This window comes from Ovis aries, chromosome 9, assembly GCF_016772045.2.
Source record: "Ovis aries strain OAR_USU_Benz2616 breed Rambouillet chromosome 9, ARS-UI_Ramb_v3.0, whole genome shotgun sequence".
NCBI classification, from domain to species: Eukaryota; Metazoa; Chordata; class Mammalia; order Artiodactyla; family Bovidae; genus Ovis; species Ovis aries.
In genome coordinates, this window is record NC_056062.1 from 31174641 (window position 1) to 31197220 (window position 22580).

The 22580-nt window shown below is 39.6% G+C and overlaps 1 protein-coding gene across 1 annotated transcript; it reads left to right on the top strand.

The window, feature by feature from the left end:
• Positions 1-2740: 2740 nt before the first annotated feature.
• LOC101110602 (hyaluronan synthase 2-like) lies at positions 2741-22201 on the top strand. The gene is given in 3 exon segments (XM_012183631.3): positions 2741-3367; positions 18722-18823; positions 20376-22201. Coding segments are annotated over 3 exon segments (1659 nt in total). The 3' UTR covers positions 21306-22201.
• Positions 22202-22580: the final 379 nt, after the last annotated feature.

Below are 22580 nucleotides of genomic sequence, written 5' to 3' on the forward strand. Positions count from 1 at the left end.
TCTTTAGTTGCGGTGTGTGGCCTTATTGTGGTTGCTCCTCTTGTTGCAGAGCATGGGCTATAGGCACGCAGGTTTCACTAGTTGCAGCCCTCAGACTCAGTAGTTGTGACACATGGGCTTAGTTGCCCCCTTGGCATGTGAGATCTTCCTGGACAGAACTCATGTCCCCTGCATTAGCAGTCAGACTTTCAACCATTGGACCATCAGGGAAGTCCCTCCTATGCTTTCTTGTAAATTGTCTTCCTCCCATTTGTGACTCAGTGTCCTAGCTCTTCATTAGCTCAGGATCTTGCATAAGCCTCAGTTACCTGTCTGTCTTTTCAGTCTTCATGTCTTTTGAGAACTCCCATAAGTATATAACTAAATTTGCTTTTCTCTTGTTAATCTATCTTATGTCATTTTAATGGTTTAACCAACCAAGAACCTAGAAAGGAAGAAGGGAAATTTTTTCCTCCACTATAGTGACCACAGGGAATAAAATGTGAGTGATGCCTCTTGGATGGAGCTGAGCAATATGTTAAAAAACAAAAAAACAAAACAAAACAAAAAACCCCAGTAAATTTGAAGATTTAATTGGCTTTATTCAATAACTGGGGCTTCTCAGGTGGTGCACTGGGAAAGAATCTGCCTGCCAATCCAGGAGATACAAGAGATTCAGGTTCAATTCCTGAGTCAGGATTTGGAGAATGAAATGACAACCACTCCAGTATTCTTGCCTGGAGAATTCAATGGACAGAGGAGCTTGGTGGGCTACAGTCCATGGGGTTTCAAAGAATCTGACAAAACTGTGCACCCACACACAACAATAGTGTATTCAATCATTAATTTAGGCAGCATCCCACCTAACAAGTAAAAAGAGATCCCAGGAGTCATGCAAAATTAAAGACTTTTATGAGCAGAAGGAGGTGGGAAAAATGTTTATACCAAATAATTGGTTGTTTAAGGCAATATCACCTTCCTTTGGGGTAAGAGGGGATCTATCACAAATTATGTCATTAATGATGGCCAGGTAACTCCAGAGTGACCAGTCACACTCCTGGGAGAGAATGAAACTGCATTTAGTTTAATTATTAAGTCTCAGTTTGCTGACTGAGGGCTTAGCACAGATGACTCCATTTATGGTGGTGTTGATTCGTTTTTTAAAAAATGTTATTACTGGGGAATAATTGCTTTACAATCTTGCATTCATTTCTGCTGTACAATAAAGTGAGTCAGCTATATGTACATATATCCTCTCCGTCTAGGGTCTTCTTCCCACCCTCCTTCCCCATCCCACCTCTCTAGGTCATCACCAAGACCAAGCTGAGCTCCCTGTGCTACACAGGAGCTTTCCACTAGCTATCTATTTTACACATGGTAGTGTGTGTGTGTATATATATGTGTGTGTGTGTATGTGTGTGTGTCCTACTCTCCCAATTTGTCTCATCCTCCATTTCCACCCCTGTGCCTACATGTCCATTCTTTGTGTCTCTGTCTCTATTCCTGCCCGGCAAATAGGTTCATCTATACCATTTTTTTTTCTAGATTCTATATATATGTGTTAATATATGATATTTGTTTTTATCTTTCTGACTTATTTCATCCTATACAACAGATTCTACATCCATCCACATCACTACAAATGACCCAGTGTCATTCCTCTCTTATGGCTGGGTAATATTCCATTGTATATATGTGGCATATCCTCTCTACCTGGTCATCTGTCAGTGGACATCTAGGTTGCTCCCATGTTCTGGCTATCATCAATAGTGCCACAATGAACACTGAGGTACTTTTGTCCTTTTGCATTATGGTTGTCTCAAGGTATATTCCAGTAGTGGGATAGCTGGTTCATATGGATAGTTTTTTAAGAAAATATTTTTAGTTTTTTAGTTCTGTTTTTTAAACTATTTTAGCTCTATTTTTAGCTTTTTTTTTTTTTTTTTTTTTTAGAAACCGCTATACTGTTCTCCATAGAAAGAAAGTGTGAAAGTGAGAGTGTTAATCCTTTAGTTGTGTCTGACTCTTTGCTACCCCATGGACTGTAGCCCACCAGGCTCCTCTTCCATGGAATTCTCCAGACAAGAATACTGGAGAGGATTGTCACTTCCCTCTCCATTGGATCTTCCTGACCCAGGGATCAAACCCAAGTTTTCTGCATTGGCAGGTGGATTCTTGACTGCTGAGCCAGCAGGGAAGTCCTATAGCTAGTTGATGGAAGAGCTAGTCCTAGAATCTAGTTACGCTGGCCTTTGATCTCAGCTGGCTGCATGAAAAAAGTGAGCTGAGGGATTTGTATCAGAGATGAGATGGAATTACACATGGGAAATTCAGCAAAACCTGTGGAGTTTTCACTGGGCAGGACTGGGGGAGACAGAACATCATGGAGCAGGACAAAGGTGTTTTGCTTGCCAAGAAGTTTAGATTATACACTTGGCTATGACCCGGAACATAAAGTGCATTTTTAGACAGATAATCTAGTAATATTGGCTTATGAATTATGATTTTCAATGGTATGTCACACCGTCATCTCATCTGATGTTTAAAAGAGTCCTCTCAGGTATGTCGAAAGGGCATTCTTATCCTTTTTTGGCAGATGGGCAAACTGAGATGCAGAATGTCAACAGAGCTAGTTAAGTGACAAACTCAGGGTTAGAACACCTGGAATGCTTCCAGTCCAATGCGCTCCCTGTGGTACCCTGTATGTAACAAGTGTGGGACAAGAGTGGCTAACCAAGTGTATCATGTGATTGCTTCACAGATGCATTGTGAGAGGTTTCTATCTATCCTGAGAATATTTGGAACCACACTTTTTGGAGTCTCTCTCCTCACTGGAATGATCCTTTCTTATGTTATTGGCTACCAGTTTATCCACACAAATGATTACTATTTATCTTTTGGACCATATGGTGCCTTTTTAGCTTTACATGTTCTTATTCAAAACCTGTTTGCCTTTTTGGAGCACCGGAAAATGAAAAAATATGTAAGTATCCCCATTAACTTGGACAGAACTGTTGCTCTTTGCATTGCTGCATATCAAGAAGATCCAGACTATTTGCGGAAATGTTTGCAATCTGTGAAAAGGCTAACCTACCCCGGAATTAAAGTTGTCATGGTCATAGATGGAAACTCGGAAGATGACCTTTACATGATGGACATCTTCAGTGAAGTCATGGGCAGGGACCAGTCAGCCACTTATATCTGGAAGAACAACTACCACGTGAAGGGTCCTGGAGAGACGGATGAGTCACACAAAGAAAGCGCACAGCATGTCACCCAGTTGGTCTTGTCCAACAAGAGTATTTGCATCATGCAAAAATGGGGTGGAAAAAGAGAAGTCATGTACACGGCCTTCAGAGCACTGGGGTGAAGTGTGGATTATGTACAGGTAGGTCTCCACATCTGCCAGGAGAAACATACATTTAAATAAAGCACCTTTTGTATCTCTCCAGTCATATGCTATAGCCCATCTTTGTCCCTTCTGGACACAGTACTTCTTTCAGTTCATCTGAAAACAGCCACCAGGGAAGCCCAAGAATTCTGGAGTGGGTAGCCTGTCCCTTTTCCAGGGGATCTTTCCAACCCAGGAATTGAACCGGGGTCTCCTGCATTGTAGGCAGACTCTTTACCAGCTGAACTACTAGGGAAGCCCCATGACTGTTGAAAGCACATTTCAAAAGAGAAAGAGAAAAAAATCATATAAAATTATTAAGACAATGAAAACACTTCACTTGTGCAATGTTATTGGTTAGAAATCAAGATTCTTTTGATCAGTAGATCCATCTCTTTCCCTCTCTTCCCTTTTCTGCCACGTTGGGCCTGCTAAGTCAAATCCAACATTATTTTCCACAATCTTAAAATCAGCCTTGTAAAAAAAGAGTCTGTTCCAGCCAGAAAGGTCCTGAGAAAATCTACAGGCCCTAGGAAGTTTTTCACAGAGTCTAGGCAAAAAAAGAATGGAGAACACAATTTTGATTTAAAAGGAAAAGGAATTCAAAATTTAGACACAGAGAAAAGGAACAGAAAAGTGAAAAAGGGAAGGGGGGAAGGAAAAAACAGCTTTTCAGAGCAAAACCTAAGTCATGTTTATTTCACTCCCCAAATAGCATTACCTCATTCACTGCAACTTGACCTTTGAAAACATTTGTGATGGTGTTTGCTTGTATGAAAATTAGGCTGTGTCTCTCATTAATTCCCTGCCTGCACACTCTTGGGTTTCTCCACTCCTAGTTGTCATTGAGGCTTTCTTCTTTAGAATTTTAGTAGGGTTCCTGTGAGGTTTTTTTTTTTTTTTTTTTTAATGGGAGTGGGTGGGTGGGTTATGGAAGTGTTTCTTTTTTTCCCTTGCTTTTATTGAGATAGTTAGCAATAGAGTCTTATTACAAAAATGTATAAACAAATCTCATTTAAGAATAGGTTAGCACAGAAGTTATCACAACATTATAAATCAACTATACATTCCTAAAAAAATAGGTGTAGGGATTTTCTTGCTCCTGGGAGTTTTCTAGCTATAATTTTTTACAGATACTTTTAGTAGATTTTGGCCGTAATTGTATCAAGAAAGGAGAGATGTTTCTGGCTTACAAAATCTGATGGACACTTTCCCCCTTCTTTTGAAAGCAAAATTCTAGTTTTCAGAGGATGCATTGTGTTCATTAGGGGCTTTTATGATGCCCAGTGGGTCTCTCTGTGTGTAATGGGATAAGAATGGGCTTTGGGCTTCAGTGTCAACTGACTGAGGTTCTAGTCATAGTTAGTAATAGCTGCTGATCTTGAGGAAGACCACCTCCCAAACCTTGGTTACCTGGATACAAGAAACTAATTTCACAAGGGGTTTGAGATCATTATTACAAATCACGTATCCAAGTGGGCTTTACAAAAGTTGCTAATGATGGTATCATTAACTTTATTAAAAAGCTTGCTGGTAATATTAATACTAGTTTTTTATATGATCATCTAGTACTTACTTGAAAATTATGGTCCATGTCAATTCCCACCACAGAGTGAATTTGTTTAATCTCTGAAGAGTTTTGAAGTATTTCTTTTTAAAAATTAATTAAGTTTTGGCTGCACTGTGTCCTTACTGAGGCACACACTGAGCAGTGAGGTGGTGCTGCTATGCTTTGTCGTGGTTGCAGGGATTTCTCATTGCAGTGGCTTCTCTCGTTGCAAAGCACGAGCTTTAAGGCATGCAGATTTCAGTAGCTGTGGCAAATGGGCTTAGTTGTTCTGGCATATGGGATCTTACCGGACGGGGGATTGAACCCATGTCCTCTGCATTGGGAGTCTTCCTGCCAACCACTGGACCACCCCGGAAGTCCTGAGGGGTTTCTTAAGTTGATACCATCTGTATATTAATCTCTCTTCTAGGGAATTGATAGAATTTCATTCCCAAGTTCTAATTTCTAGAGCTATCACAATTTAAGTAGTTTTAATTAACACAGGACATCTTCACATATTTACCTAGTGCAACTTCAGGCTCAGATGACAGAATAAAACATTTAAAGGAAAGAGTAACTTGGAAACTTGCAGAGGATTTGAAGAATGAAGCCTAAAAGAAGAGAACACCTATTTTGATACTTTACCTTTAATTCTAGTTAAAACAATTGTTACATTTGTCCTTTCTAATCAAGAAATCATTGTGTGGGGTTCCTTTTGTTTTTCAACCTGCTCTGCCCAAACTGCCTTCTCCCATCATTTTTGTTTTGAATTTTGTTTGTATTCTTGTAATTTGACATTGTACCTGTCCAAGAAAAAATAAAATATAAAATGTTAGAATAGACTTCCTGCTACAGATGTAATCAGGCTTGAGAACTTCTCTTCCTTCAGGATGAAGCCTCCAGATCGATTGACCTAAGCAGCAACTGGTAACTGGGCCCTGAATCCTTTTTGGACTTTCAGCCCATTCCAACCATTCAAGCAAGGGTAAAAAAATCTTTTGGTATTCTGTGACCAGTAAATTCCATTCATCCTTCATCAGCCCCCCAGATAGTTAACCATTCTGCCCTATAGGAGTGGAAATTACTAAAATCCAAATATTGTTGTTTTTCAGTCATTAAGTTGTGTCTGAATCCTTTGCAATTCCATGGACAGTAGCCCACCAGGCTCCTCTGTCCATGGGATTTCCCAAGCAAGAATACTGGAAGGGTTGCCATTTCCTCCTCCAGGGGATCTTCTGACCCAGGGATTAAACCTGTATCTCCTGCATTGCCAGGCAGATTCTTTACTGCTGAGCCACCAGGGAAGCCCAAAATTCAAACATATGTATCAATATAACTGATTCACTTTGCTGTACACCTGAAATGAATACAACATTGTAAACCAACTATACTTCAATCAAAATTGAAAAGAAAACAAAAACACTGTTCCAGGGTCCAAGAGTTGTAGAGCAGAAGCCCCAGGAAGAGCAAGGAGGGAGGGGGTCGAGGTTATCAGCTCCTGATCATTGCAAGTGCTTGGATGTGGAGTTCAAGTTGATTAGGGGCAGAAGGAAGCAACGTTCTTCCTAATACACAAGAGAGAATGGAGACTAGGGGAAGAAATTGACCATCTGCTTATACTTGCTAACCTGGCTAAAGAACACTGCTTAAGTGTTTGGAGAGATGGCCAAAATGATTGCTTCCAATTGCAGCTGGATCCTTGGCACTTATCAGCACTCTTTTCACTTGATCTTGAATAGATGTCTGTTTATTCCTCTCGTGTCTGTTATTCCATGTTTTGGCATTCTCCCAGGGCCTTACCCAAACTCCTGCCTGTTTGACTACCTGTGATCTTGCCTCCTATGAAAGAGAACAGCAAAAGTACTTGCTCTGAAGGCTATCAAGGCCTTCTTTACTCTCTCCTGCTTACAGTTCCAAAGGTACTGACCTTATTTCTTATCTCAAGGCAACCTTCCATCTACCTCCGAGGCTCTCTCTGTTGGCATCCTCTGGTATATTCCAGACCAATTTTTATTAATTATCACCTCTTTGTCTAGCTCTCTCCACTATCATTTCTAGTCTTCTCTACTAATAACTGTCTCAGTTTTATAGTCCCTCAAATAATTAATATTGACATGGAATATGGAAGGAAGATTTAGTTTAGGATAAATCCAACGTAGTAGCAAATTCAAAAGTGATGCTAGTGGCTCCTTACAGAGACAGAGAAGATATAAAAACAGAAGAAGAAAAATAACAAAATGAGAAAACAAAGATATACAGAATGAGAAATAAAGAGCATGAGGAAGATTTTCTTAATTTTGAATAATGAGGAAACTTTTTCTTTTCTTTGATCTGCCTAGATACAGTTTAAGGTAGGGCAAAAGTCTTTCTTATCTTTTCAAAATATTACTTATGTTAGTTTTTTCACTTGTCTAAATAGCTCAAGATTATGGCAATGTTTTAAAAAATGTAGAAAACCACAATAAGCAAAATTTAAATCATCTGCCACAAATGCTTGACCCAAACATAGATTTTCAAATAAATTCTTTCCAGTATATATGTCTTCTATCCTTTTTTAAATTTGAAATTATGTTATATTTGTCATTTTGAACCATATTTTATTCTATAATATCAGAAGACTTTAAGTATCTTGTGACACCTAGATTATTTAATTGCTTTAACATATCTCCTATCACTGAACATGAATTTTATAAGTGGCCACCAGTCTGTGTGATGAAAGAGAAAAATTGTCTTATGATGTGTACAATAAGGATTTCCCAGGTATAAAATACACAATAAATATGAACTTTTTTTTTTAGATTTTTTTCGGCCACTCTTATGGCCGAAAGCAAAGAGGAACTGAAGAGCCTCTTGATGAAAGAGGAGAGTGAAAAACCTGGCTTAAAACTCAACATTCAAAAAACTAAGATCCTGGCATGACATCCAGGCCCATCACTTCAGGGCAAATAGGTTGGGGAACAGGGAAACAGTGAGAGACTTATTTTCTTGGGCTCCAAAATCACTGCAGATGGTGACTGCAGCCATGAAATTCAAAGATGCTTGCTTCTTGGAAGAAAAGCTATGGCCAACCTAGACAGCATATTAAAAAGCAGAGACATTACTTTGCCCACAGAGTAATGTCTAGTCCAGTCAACGTCTGGTCTGTCTAGTCAAAGCTATGGTTTTCCCAGTGATCATGTATGGATGTGAGAGTTGAACTATAAAGAAAGCTGAGCACTGAAAAACTGATGCTTTCGAACTGTGGTGTTGGAGAAGACTCTTGAGAGTCAACTTGGATTCTAAGGAGAGCCAACCAGTCAATCCTAGAGGAAATCAGTCCTGAACATTCATTGGAGGGACTGCTGCTGAAGCTGAAGCTCCAATACTTTGGCCCCCTGGTGTGAAGACTGACTCATTGGAAAAGACCCTGATGCTGGAAAAGGTTGAAGGCAGGAGGAGAAAGGTATAACAGAGGATGAGATGGTTGGATGGCATCACCGACTGGAAGGACATGAGTTTGAGCAAGGTCTGGGAGTTGGGGATGGACAGGGAGGCCTGGTGTGCTGCAGTACATAGTGTTGCAAAGAATCAGATATGAATGAGTGAACTGAATTGAACTGATGAACATTTTCTAAAAGGGAAGTATATAGGAGACATTGTTCATTGTTCAGTTGCTAAGTCATGTCCAACTCTTGCAACCCCATGGACTACAGAACGACAAGCTTTCCTGTCCTTCACTATCTCTGGAGTTTGCTCAAACTCATGTCCATTGTGTTGATGATACCATCCAATCATCTCATCCTCTGTTGCCTCCTTCTCCTCTTGCCCTCAGTGTTTCCCAGCATCAGGGTCTTTTCCAATGAATCACTCTTCACATCAAGTAGCCAAAGTATTGGAGCTTCAGCATCAATCCTTCCAATGAATATTAAGAGTTGATTTCCTTTAGGATTGACTGGTTTGATCTCCTTGCTGTCCAAGGGACTCTCAAGAGTCTTCTCCAGCACCACAAACTGAAAGCATCAATTCTTTGGTGCTCAGCCTTCTTTATGGTCCAACTCTCATATCCAATCATGACTACTCTAAAAAAGTAGATTTGATTATACAGACTATTGTCAGCAAGTGATGTCTCTACTTCTTAATATGCTCTCTAGGTTTGTCTTAGCTTTCCTTCCAAGGAGCAAGCATCTTTTAATTTCATGGCTGCGGTTACTGTCCGCAGTGATTTTGAAGTCCAAGCAAATAAAATCTGTCACTGTTTTCACTTTTTCCCCATCTATTTGTATGAATTGATGGGACTTGATGCCATGATCTAATTTTTTTGAATGTTTGGTTTTAAGAGCTTTTTCACTCTCCTCTTTCACCCTCCTCAAGAGACTCTTTAGTTCCTCTTGACTTTCTGCCATTAGAGTGGTATCATCTGCATATCTGAAGCTGTTGATATTTCTCCCAGTAATCTTGATTCCAGCTTGTGAGTCATCCAGTGTGGCATTTCCCATGATGTACTCTGCAGAGAAGTTAAATAAGCAGGAAGACAATATACAACCTTGATGTGCTCCTTTCCTAATTTGGAACCAGCCTATTGTTCCGTGTCTGGTTCTAACTGTTGCTTCTTGATCTGCATACAGGTTTTTTAGGAGACAGGTAAGATGGTCTGGTATTCCTATATCTTTCAGAATTTTCCAGTTTATTGTGATGCACAAGGTCAAAAGTTTTAGCATAGTCAATGAAGCAAAATAGATGTTTCTTTCTGAAATTCCCTTGCTTTCTCTATGATCCAACAGATGTTGACAATTTGATCTTTAATTCCTGTGTCTTTTTAAAATCCAGCTTGAACATCTATATGGAAATTCTCAGTTAATGTACTGCTGAAGCCTAGCTTGAAGTGTTTTGAGCATAACCTTGATAGCATATTGGGAAGATCCCCTGGAGAAGGGAAAGGCTACCCACTCCAGTATTCTGGCCTGGAAAATTCCATGGACGGTATAGTCCATGGGGTTGCAAAGAGTGGGACACGACTGAGCAACTTTCAGTTTCACTTTGTTAGCATGTGAAATGAATGCAAATGTATGATAGTTTGAACTTTCTTTGACATTGCCCTCCTTTGGAGTTGGAATGAAAACTGACCTTTTACAGTCCTGTGGCCATTGTTGAGTTTTCAAAATTTGCTGACATATTGAGTGCAACATTTTGACAGCATCATTTCACTTTTCATATAGGAAATAACTTCATTATGAATTTAATCTGATAGCATTCTAGCTATCCAAGATTCATTGAGCAGCAGAAAAATAAGACTGAATCATTCATAATAGTAGAGTTGACCAACATTATTCATGAATTTCATTTTTGTAAATTAACCTACTATCTAAATTGTACACTACCCCAAAATCAATAGTTGCAGTGCTTTTGTAATCATTTTCAGACATATGTGGAGTGGCACGGAGAAGGCAATGGCATCCCACTCCAGAACTCTTGCCTGGAAAATTCCATGGATGGAGGAGCCTGGAAGGCTGCAGTCCATGTTGTCGTTGAGGGTCGGACACGACTGAGCGACTTCATTTCCACTTTTCACTTTCATGTATTGGAGAAGAAAATGGCAACCCAGTCCAGTGTTCTTGCCTGGAGAATCCCAGGGACAGGGGAGCCTGGTGGGCTGCCGTCTGTGGGGTCGCACAGAGTCAGACACGACTGAAGTGACTTAGCAGCAGCAGTAGTGGAGTGGCAAAAGATTTGTCAGCCAATATTCATGTTCTCTACTGAAGTCAAACAAGATCATGCATGCCTTCTTGTCTCAGCTTTTACACAGTAAACAAATAACTTGTTTAGTCTATTATCATGTTTTTGTTTAAAATGGTCCCCAAGTATAATGTCAAAGTGCTATCTAGTGTTCATAATGCAAGAAAGTTATAAATGCCTTGTGGAGAAAATAGGTCTGTTAGATGAGCTTTGTTCAGGCATGAATTCTAGTACACTGGATGTAAGTTCACTGTTAATGAATCATAAGTGTGTGTATCTTTGTGTGTGTGTTAAAACAGAATACAAATTTTAAAAATTTAGACATTGATCACTAGACAAAGATGTTGTGATCAGAGGCTTGGAGGAGTCAAACCCTGTATTTCAGCTGAAAGAAATTTTTGACATCTGCTAATTCATTGTTCATGGAAACTTGGTAGGAACATACTTACTGTGAATAACGAGAACTGACTGCATATAACATTCGGTTGATTCTTGTTTTATATAGGAAATCTAAGTAACTGAAATGTTCTGAGGGCAGCTGTTGAGAATTTCTATGTTTCTTTGTAGTCTTCATTTTATATGATAAGATGGACAGAAAGAGCTTTTGGTTTGTTCTCAGTTTCCTGCATGCAGATCATGTCTTGTGGTTTTCCGCAATGTCAAGTTAAGCTCTTCATGAACTGGTGTATTTTCCCCCACAGCTTCTAGCCCAGAGCTGAGTGGCCAACTTTCATGAAATTATACACTTTTATTAATTGGTGAAGAGACAGGTAGAAATTCTGCTTCTACTAGACTGGTTTTAAGAAGGGCTAGAGTTGTACCCTTCACACACAAACAAACAGATACTATACGTCCATGAATATATTTCCTTTCACAGACTGTGGTAGATGATGGTTTTCTAGTTGGCAGTCTATCACCAAATACATCCAGAAACTGAACTTCTACAAAGAACTCTTTAATCCCACTATAACAAACCCCTCCCAAGGGATTTCTGAGAGCTTTCCCTTCTGACAGTTAAATTCACCATGTGAACAATCTCTCTCAGAGAACTTCTGGCACTTTGCTGTTGGAAACTGGGAAGGGGGACCAATTTAAATAAACAGAACCTCAAAAGTTTGGTTAAGTTTAGTCTTTTCAGAGAGACAGTTCCCTTGGCTTACTTCTGCTCACAAGCAGGTGGAGTTACTTGAACATTAGTTCTAGATTGCTCCCATTCCTGTTGTTGTTGTTGTTGTTGTTGTTTTTCATTCCTGTTGTTTTTAATCATATTTTAGCTTTCTGGTTTTACCTTTCCTGGCTTGAGTCAATAGGGGAGGGTGTGGCCATAAGCTCTGGATGCTGAAAGGTTGAAAGGTGGGTTGAACTTCTGCCTTCACTTTTTACTACCTTAGTGACTGATCTTCCAGGCTTATGACTGTATATTTACAAAACAGTGATAAATAAGGCAAGATCAGAAAAACTTTGCTATTGGAGGAATCCGTTTAGGTTTCCTCCAAGACTTGTGTTAGAGAAATACTATTGATATTTTCTACAGTGGAAAACTTATGCCTCAGTTCAGTTCAGTTCATTCACTCAGTCATGTGTGACTCTTTGTGACCCCATGGACTACAGCATGCCAGGCCTCCCTGTCCATCACAAACTCCCAGAGTTTACCCGAACTCATCTCCATTGAATCGGTGATGCCGTCCAACCATTTCATCCTCTGTTGTCCCCTTCTCCTCCTGCCTTCAATCTTTCCCAGCATCAGGGTCTTTTCAAATTAGTCAGCTCTTCACATCAGGTGGCCAAAATATTGGAGTTTCAGCTTTAACATCAGTCCTTCTAATGAATACTTAGGACTGATCTCCTTTAGGATGGACTGGTTGGATCTCCTTGCAGTCTAAGGAACTCTCAAGAGTCTTCTGCAACACCACAGTTCAAAAGCATCAATTCTTCAGCATTCAGCTTTCTTTATAGCCCAACTCTCACATCCATACATGACTACTGGAAAAACCAGAGCCTTGACTAGATGGACCTTTGTTGGCAAAGTAATGTCTCTGTTTTTTAATATGCTTTCTAGGTTGGTCATAACTTTCCTACCAAGGAGTAAGCATCTTTTAATTTCATGGCTGCAGTCACCATCTGCAGGGATTTTAGAGTCCCCCAAAAAACAAAGTCAGCCACTGTTTCCACTATTTCCCTATCATTTGCCATGAAGTGATGGGACTGGATGCCATGATCTTAGTTTTCTGAACTTTTTCACTTTCCTCTTTCACTTTTATCAAGAGTCTTTTTAGTTCTTCACTTTCTGCCATAAGGGTGGTGTCATCTGCATATCTGAGGTTATTGATATTTCTCCCAGCAAACTTGATTCCAGCTTGTGCTTCATCCAGCCCAGCGTTTCTCATGATGTACTCTGCATACAAGTTAAATAAGCAGGGTGACAATATACAGCCTTGACGTATTCCTTTTCCTATTTGGAACCAGTCTATTGTTCCATGTCTAATTCTAACTGTTGCTTCCTGACCTGCATACAGATTTCTCAAGAGGCAGGTCAGGTGGCCTGGATTTCCCATCTCTTTCAGAATTTTCCAGTTTATTGTGATCCACACAGTCAAAGGCTTTGGCATTGTCAGTAAAGGAGACATAGATGTTTTTCTGGAATTCTCTCGCTTTTTCAATGATCCAGGAGACGTTGGCAATTTGATCTCTGGTTCCTCTGCCTTTTCTAAAACCAGCTTGAACATCTGGAAGTTCACGGTTCATGTATTACTGAAGCCTTGCTCAGAGAATTTTGTGCATTACTTTACTATCAAAATGTGGGCCACTGGAGAAGGGAATGGCAAAACACTTCAGTATTCTTGCCTTGAGAATCCCATGAACAGTATGAAAAGGCAAAAAGATAGGACACTGAAAGATGAACTCCCCAAGTGGGTAGGTGCCTAATATGCTCCTGGAGATCAGTGGAGATATATAACTCCAGAAAGAATGAAGGGATGGAGCCAAAGCAAAAACAACACCCAGTTGTGTATGTGACTGGTGATAGAAGCAAGGTCCAATGCTATAAAGGCAATATTGCAAAGGAATCTGGAATGTTAGTCCATGAATCAAGGCAAATTGGAAGTGGTCAAACAGGAGATGGCAAGAGTGAACATTGACATTCTAGGAATCAGCAAACTAAAATGGACTGGAATGGGTGAATTTAACTCATATGACCATTATATCTACTACTGTGGGCAGGAATCCCTTAGAAGAAATGGAGTAGCCATCATAGTCAATAGAAGAGTCTGAAATGCAGTACTTGGATGCAATCTCAAAAATGACAGAATGATCTCTGTTTGGTTCCAAGGCAAACTTATGCCTAGGTTTTGTCTATTGTTTTTCCCCTAGAAAAGTGAGACCATACTGGACTGATATAGAAAGGCAAGAAAATAAAAACTGGGTTTTATTTAGAAAATATATCTATCATGCTTCTAAATAAGCAATATAAAAGTAAAAATTAGAAGTTAACCCTGAAATTGATATAATTTAGCTAAATCTAGAGAGGTGATGTTTACTTTTTATGACTGGATACCCTATCTACTCCTTAAGTCAGTGGTCCTCAACCTTTTTGGCATCAGGGACCAGATTTGCTGAAGAAAATTTTTCCACAGACTGGAAAGTGGGGATGGTTTGGGGATGATTCAAGCATACAACATTTATTGTGCACTTTATTCCTGTTATTATTACATCAGTTCTACCTCAGATCATCAGGCATTAGATCCTGGAGTTTGGAGACCCCTGCCTTAAGTCATATAATGCATTTAAGTTGTTCCAATAATGCATTTGGTTTGCTGTTTTCACCAAGTATTTTTTTATTAGTAAATAATCTCAGGAAAAATTATAATTAGTAAAATTGAAACACATACATTTTAAAAATGTTGGGAATCCTTAGCTAATTATGTGAGGGTGTCATGCCAAATATGTGTAAACTCCGCTTCAAATGTGAGCCTTTATGCTTCTACAAATTGTTTTCTTAGTTTTTTTTTTTTTTTTCAAAACTGGCATACCAAATCCCTACTATTTTTATAAAGTAGTGAGAGAACTACAAAAATACTTATATTTGATATAAATAATTAGTCTAAATCTTGATTAAATTCCATCCAGGACTGCCAGACTTGGGAATTACAGATAACACCTCCATCTGCCAACCATGATATTTATTGTTTGGATGGGGAAGTTTCTACCAAAAAGTAGATTGCTTCAGGCAAAGTCATCTTCTTTTGGGAGAACCTAGGGGGTCACTCAGGCAGATTTCTTCACTGGTGCTGACCAGGTAAAATTCCAGTTTGATGGCTTAAACATCACATTCTTTGGAAAGGCTTAAATTACAATTAGGTTCAATATTAAGTTTTGATATATTGACATGGGTTAAGCACAACTGACTCAATTTTGGGCCTATTGCTTCTTTTTAACAATTCTCATATTTAGATCAGACTCTCAGCTTAACCAGAGAAGGCAGTGGCAACCCACTCCAGTACTTTTACCTGGAAAATCCCATGGATGGAGGAGCCTGGTAGGCTGCAGTCCATGGGGTCGCGAAGAGTCGGACATGACTGAGAGACTTCACTTTCACTTTTCACTTTCCTGCATTGGAGAAGGAAATGGCAACCCACTCCAGTGTTCTTGCCTGGAGAATCCCAGGGATGGGGGAGCCTAGTGGGCTACCGTCTCCGGGGTCACACAGAGTCGGACACAACTGAAGCGCCTTAGCAGCAGCAGCAGCTCAGCTTAACAGGGCTTTCCAATGCAGGAGAATCTGCTTCCCAGTGCAAGAGATATAACAGGTGTGGGTTCAACTCTGGATCAGGAGGCTCCCCTGGAGGAAGAAATGACAACCCATTCCAGTATTCCTACCTGGAGAATCCCATGGACAGAGGAGCTTGATGGGCTACAGTCCATGAGGTCACAAAGAGTGGAACATGACTGCGTGTCTGAGCACAGTACAGCAGCACTCAGTTTAACAGAGACATGATCAAATTGTAAGGAATTGTTCTTTAAAAAAACTTAGGAAATGTTCTTTAGGAATATTTGCTTGGCAATCAGGGACTGTGAACATGGCATTTAAAGTTTTGAAAGAATACAACGTACCAGGGAGAGTATGATGACTATTATAAACAGGATAATTCCCAATGTCTGAAGTGGATTTTAGGACCAGGATCCCCAAGACCCAAGCCAATCAAAATCAAATAAGTTCTTTTTAAATAGTGCTGCAGTGAACTTTAGGGTACATGTGTTTTTTGAATTGTGATTTTCTCAGGGTATATGCCCAAGAGGGGAATTTCTGGGTCACATGGTAGTTCTATTTTTAATTTTTTCAAGAACCTCTATACTGTTCTCCATAGTGGCTGTGTCTTACAGAGTGAAGTCAGAAAGAGAAAAGCTAATAGCATATATTAAAGGATGTATATGGAATCTAGAAAATTAGTACAAATGAACCTAGTTCCAGGGCAGGAATAGAGACACAGACATAGAGGATGGGTGTGCGGACACAGGAGTAAGGAGAGGGTAGGATGAATTGGGAGCTGAGGTTTGACATCAATACACTGCATGTATAAAATAAATAGCTAGTGGGAACCTGCAGTATAGCATACAGAGCTCAGATTGGTATTCTATGATGACCTAGAGGGGTGCAATGGGGGAATGGGGTGGGAGAGAGGTCCAGGGAGGGATATATGTATCCATAGAGCTGATTCACTTCATTGTACAGCAGAAACATACACAACATTCTATAGCAACTATATGCATTTAAAAAAAAGAAGTGAAAAAAAGAGAACGAATTTTAAAATCAAGTAAGTCCATGTAAAGACCCCATTGAAAGAATCTTTTTAAGCCAAGTGTTTTGCTCAGAGATCTTATGTAACTGAGTTTCCATTTCCTCAGAAGTGTTAATGCAGGTAGTTTTGACCACAACAGTGCCATGCACCTTCCGTGTAGGCAATCATAAACCCAAGGAAAATGATAACCGCAATTAAGGTAAATACTATCTGGTCACAAATCACTTCCACTAAGTTGGCACTGTTAATGAATTTCAGCATGAAGAACAGATCCAAGCCAATGCCAGAGTACTGAAAGGGAAGAAAGAGAAAAAGACAGTGTTTCACTTTTAGTTAAGCTATAAGGTTTTGATCTGGTATCTTGGGTGGAAGAAAATTATGTTGATGTCAGCTACTTCTCTTTCTCATCAACTTGATTTTGAGATTTCTAGCTAAGGTGATGGAGAAGGCAATGGCAACCCACTCCAGTGCTCTTGCCTGGAGAATCCCAAGGACTGCAGAGCCTGGTGGGCTGCCGTCTATGGGGTCGCACAGAGTCTGACATGACTGAAGTGACTTAGCAGCAGCAGCAGCAGCTAGTGTGAAGTTTCTAGAGTCTGAAGGAGCCCTTCTTAATGGAGAGATGTGGACCTAAGGTTCTAGTTCTTGAAGTTTGGCTGCCATCTGTATAGTGGGGGAAAACCTGGTATAGTCCCTTCTGGGAGATTTAAGGGCAGTCTTTGTTCTTAGTGACTGCAAGGGAAATGAGTGGGAGAAAATTGGCAATGTTCATTTGGAGAGTCTTAGCTATATATTTGAGGAAACTAGAACAATTCTGGATTTAATCCAGTTAATAGGTCTGTAACAAAGCCTCTGATGCAATTAACAGGACTAGAATCTAAAGTCTGGGTTTTCCTGATAGCTCAGTTGGTAAAGAATCTGCCTGCAATGCAGGAGACCTGGGTTCAATCCCTGGGTTGGGAAGATCTGCTGGAGAAGGGAAAGGCTACCCACTCCAGTATTCTGGCCTGGAGAATTCAATAGACTGTATAGTCCATGGGTCTACAAAGGTACAAAGAGATATGTCTGTTAGGGGTTCATGATATAGAAAAATCCCAATTTTCTTGGTTTCAAAATTGCAGTTTTTGACTCATATAAAGATTTTTAAGAACAATTAGAATTACTACAACTGCTTCAGTTAATTTACATCTGCTTTTATGTACAAAGGCCTAGAAGAATACTTAGGACTCTAGAATAAAGAATGAAGGCCATGCAAGTTCCCTTTCTGACCGAGTGCCATTTGCCAAGTTAAGATCATATGGACATCTTGCTTCAGAATTATACAACTAATTTTAAGAGAATTGCTTTCCTATATTTTATTCACCATATTAAAATGGAGGGGAAATCACTGTTAAACATGCCTCCCTTTCAATACTATCTTAGAAAATTTTGATATCTTTCAGATTGTGGGACAAGTTGTCTAAAAGTAAAAGTTTCTTCATTGTGTCCAACTCTCTGTGGCCTCATGGACTGTAGCCTGCCAGGCTCCTCTGTCCATGGAATTTTCCAGGCAAGAATACTGGAGTGGGTAGCCATTCCCTTCTCCAGAGGATCTTGCCAACCCAGGGATTGAACCCAGGCCTCCCACACTGGGAGTGGATTCCTTACCGTCTGAGCCACCAGGGAAGCTCTAAAAGCCTTAGTTAAAGCAATTAAAAAAAAAAAAAAAGACATCTCGAATGACAACTCATGATATTTTCCAAGTCCTGGAAACCTAGGATGTTGCCTAAGACATGAGACTTTCATTGCCAAAATTGGGAGCAACCATAGCAAACCAGGGAAAGATATTCGCAAGATATTCCTGGCCCATCATTTCAGCTGTTCTAGCCAATGATGTCATTAACTTAAATACTGAGCTTGCTGAAAAGCAAGCTTTTTTTTTTTTCGTATTGGGGTCATGATATAACAAATTGTCACCCCCTGATACTTACTTATTAAGACTTAGTGACAGTAATGCTGAAAATATAAAATATATGCCCAATTTAGAACTCTAATGCTAGGAAAGATTGGAGGTGGGAGGAGAAGGGGACGACAGAGGATGAGATGGTTGGATGGCATCATTGACTTAATGGACATGAGTTTGAGTAAGCTCTGGAAGTTGGTGATGGACAGGGAAGCCTATCGTGCTGCAGCCCATGGAGTCTCAAAGAGTCAGACACGAATGAGGCACTGAACTGAACTGGACTGAATTTAGACTATATGGAGTGTACTCAATTGTCTTTAATGTTTCATTCACTTTTTAATTTTTCTATGCAGGTCTGTGATTCAGACACCATGCTTGACCCTGCCTCAACTGCGGAGATGATAAAAGTTTTAGAAGTAGACCACAAGGTTGGAGGTGTTGGGGGAGATGTCAAGGTGCGTATGGCTTCACTTTTTGCATGGGTCACTTTTAGAAGCAAAAATGACCTCTTGAACATACATTTACTCCACACCAAACTCTGTGCCAGGTATTGGTTCTGGAGCTGGAGACACATTAGAATGTGCTTTGGACATACTTTGCTGTGTCTTCTTTTGTCTAAATTGAAATAATTTATGATTTCTTTGCTTAATCCTGGGTTATAACCCATGTATGTAGTGGCTGGTAAGTAATATAAAATATAATGTGTGTGTTAGTCACCCAGTCATGTCCAACTCTTTGTGACCCCATGGACTGTAGCCTACCAGGGTCCTCCATCCATGGGATTTTCCAGGCAAGAGTACTGGAGTAGCCTGGGTTGGTTGCCGTTTCCTTCTCCAGGGGATCTTCCTGACCCAGGGACTGAACCTGGGTCTCCTGCATTGCAGGCAGTCTCTTTACTGTCTGAGCCACCAGGGAAGCCCAAAAATATAATGTGTGTGTACTATTTCCACCATATCTTCTTAAGCCATAACTTAATGTTCTGATAAGATGATATTGGAACTCACTTAATACAAGGATTAAACAAAATGGAAGTATGGCAGGAATGGATTTTATATTGTATACCTATGTCTTTAAAACTTGTGGTTTTCCAATTTTTTATTTCACATTATTTGCTATCAATGGGGAAGCAATTAATGAAACCAATATTAATGAAGGTGATTTGAAATGTGTGAGACAGTAAAATATATATGTGAAAGTTCGTGAGGTTTAAATGAGTTCTTTGTGGAAGTGCAATTAGTTTTTAGCAAAAGATAAGAAGCATATGGAAATGTGATTTAAATTTAGGTATCACATTACTGTATAACCCATATTTATATGCATGGTGATAGTGAAGGCAAAGAAGATGCACTAGATGGACTAAGAAATAGCTTGATGATAAAAAAGAAGCATGCAAAATTCCACTGAAAACTGAACAAAGTTGAGATAGAGGAGATAATTATGAAATATTGCCAGAAAAACAATGGTCAATAAACTGTATACAGAGCCTTATTACAGGATTCAAGTTTTGGGTAGAGAACACAGGAAACCGTGTTATCATTGGCATTGAAAAAAAAGTAGGGAGGAAAGGGAAGGAAAAATAGCAGACTTGCATGATTGGAAATTATCCAGAGTAGAAGAAAATAGGACTTAACAATTTTCAAATATTGAATGGTATGGAAGAGTGGGAGAGAATTTAGAAACTGAGAATTAAGGCTAAAGAAACCCATCAATATTATAACAAGAACAGGAACAAAAATCATAGCAAAAAGAGTACAGAGAGAGATAAAATAGGAAAAAAAATTATTATCTAGTCCCAATACATGCAATCCACGTATAAAATTAATCCAGTAATAGAGAATCAAAGACAATAAAATATAACTGTGTCAAAAATAGGGAGAAAGCCAAAATAGGCAAACAAAATAACAAAACACTCTAGGTAGTAACCTCAGGATGGTCCAGATTTTACTGGAATTTTCAGCAGATTCACCTTTATGTAATTATTTTTACTTACTTTTATTTTTCTTGCAGATTTTAAACAAGTATGATTCCTGGATCTCCTTCCTCAGCAGTGTGAGATACTGGATGGCTTTTAACATAGAAAGGGCCTGTCAGTCTTATTTCGGGTGTGTCCAGTGCATTAGTGGACCTCTGGGAATGTACAGAAACTCCTTACTGCATGAATTTGTGGAAGACTGGTATAATCAAAAATTTATGGGCAGCCAATGTAGTTTTGGAGATGACAGGCATCTAATGAACCGAGTGCTGAGTCTGGGCTATGCAACGAAATACACAGCTCGATCCAAGTGCCTTACTGAAACACCTAAGGAATATCTCAGATGGTTAAACCAGCAGACCCGCTGGAGCAAGTCCTACTTCCGAGAGTGGCTGTACAACGCGATGTGGTTTCATAAACATCACTTGTGGATGACCTATGAAGCCGTTATCACTGGGTTCTTCCCTTTCTTTCTCATTGCCACAGTGATCCGGTTCTTCTACAGGGGTAATGTTTGGAACATCCTCCTCTTATTGTTAACCATCAAGTTAGTGGCTCTCATAAAGTCATCCTTTGCTGTCTGCCTTAGAGGAAACATTGTCATGGTCTTCATGTCCTTCTACTCAGTGTTATACATGTCAAGTTTACTTCCTGCTAAGATATTTGCAATTCTGACAATAAACAAAGCTGGGTGGAGCACATCTGGAAGGAAAAAAATTGTTGCTAATTTTGTGGGACTCATTCCAGTATCGGTCTGGTCTATAATTCTCCTGGGTGGTTTGATTTTCACCATTTATAAGGAAGTTAGAAAGCCATTCTCAGAATTCAAAGTGAAAGTTCTAGTTATTGCTTTGTCCATCTATGCATGCTATTGGGTTGTGTTTCTGATGCTCTATGTGGTTTTTGTTAAGAGATGCTGCAGGTGGAAGAAGAAACAGCAGTACGACATGATGCTTGATGTCTAATCTTACACTGAAGTTTGCAGACATTCCAAAAACCTTCTTCCTCTAGGAACTGTACTGATTGTACAGAATTGTGGAATCAGATGATGGCAACAAAGGAAATATATCACTGCTTCTGGGACAACTGAGAAGTAGCATTGACATATGTACACAGCCATGTGTAAAAAAGATAGCTAGTGGGAAGCTGCTGTTTAACATAGGGAGCTCTGTTTGGTGCTCTATAATGACCTTTTTTTTTTTTTCCCTTCTTTTTTTTTTTTTTTTTAGTTTTTTATTTTTTAAATTTTAAAATCTTTAATTCTTACATGCATTCCCAAACATGAACCCCCCTCCCACCTCCCTCCCCATAACATCTTTCTGGGTCATCCCCATGCACCAGCCCCAAGCATGCTGCATCCTGCGTCAGACATAGACTGGCGATTCAATTCTTACATGATAGTATACATGTTAGAATGTCATTCTCCCAAATCATCCCACCCTCTCCCTCTCCCTCTGAGTCCAAAAGTCCGTTGTACACATCTGTGTCTCTTTCCCTGTCTTGCATACAGGGTCGTCATTGCCATCTTCCTAAATTCCATATATATGTGTTAGTATACTGTATTGGTGTTTTTCTTTCTGGCTTACTTCACTCTGTATATTCGGCTCCAGTTTCATCCATCTCATCAGAACTGATTCAAATGAATTCTTTTTAATGGCTGAGTAATACTCCATTGTGTATATGTACCACAGCTTTCTTATCCATTCATCTGCTGGTGGACATCTAGGTTGTTTCCATGTCCTGGCTATTATAAACAGTGCTGCGATGAACATTGGGGTACATGTGTCTCTTTCAATTCTGGTTTCCTCGGTGTGTATGCCCAGCAGTGGGATTGCTGGGTCATAAGGTAGTTCTATTTGCAATTTTTTAAGGAATCTCCACACTGTTCTCCATAGTGGCTGTACTAGTTTGCATTCCCACCAACAGTGTAGGAGGGTTCCCTTTTCTCCACACCCTCTCCAGCATTTATTGCTTGCAGATTTTTGGATCGCAGCCATTCTGACTGGTGTGAAGTGGTACCTCATTGTGGTTTTGATTTGCATTTCTCTAATAATGAGTGATGTTGAGCATCTTTTCATGTGTTTGTTAGCCATCCTTATGTCTTCTTTGGAGAAATGTCTATTTAGTTCTTTGGCCCATTTTTTGATTGGGTCGTTTATTTTTCTGGAATTGAGCTGCAGAAGTTGCTTGTATATTTTTGAGATTAGTTTTGGCCACAGCAATCAGAGCAGAAAAAGAAA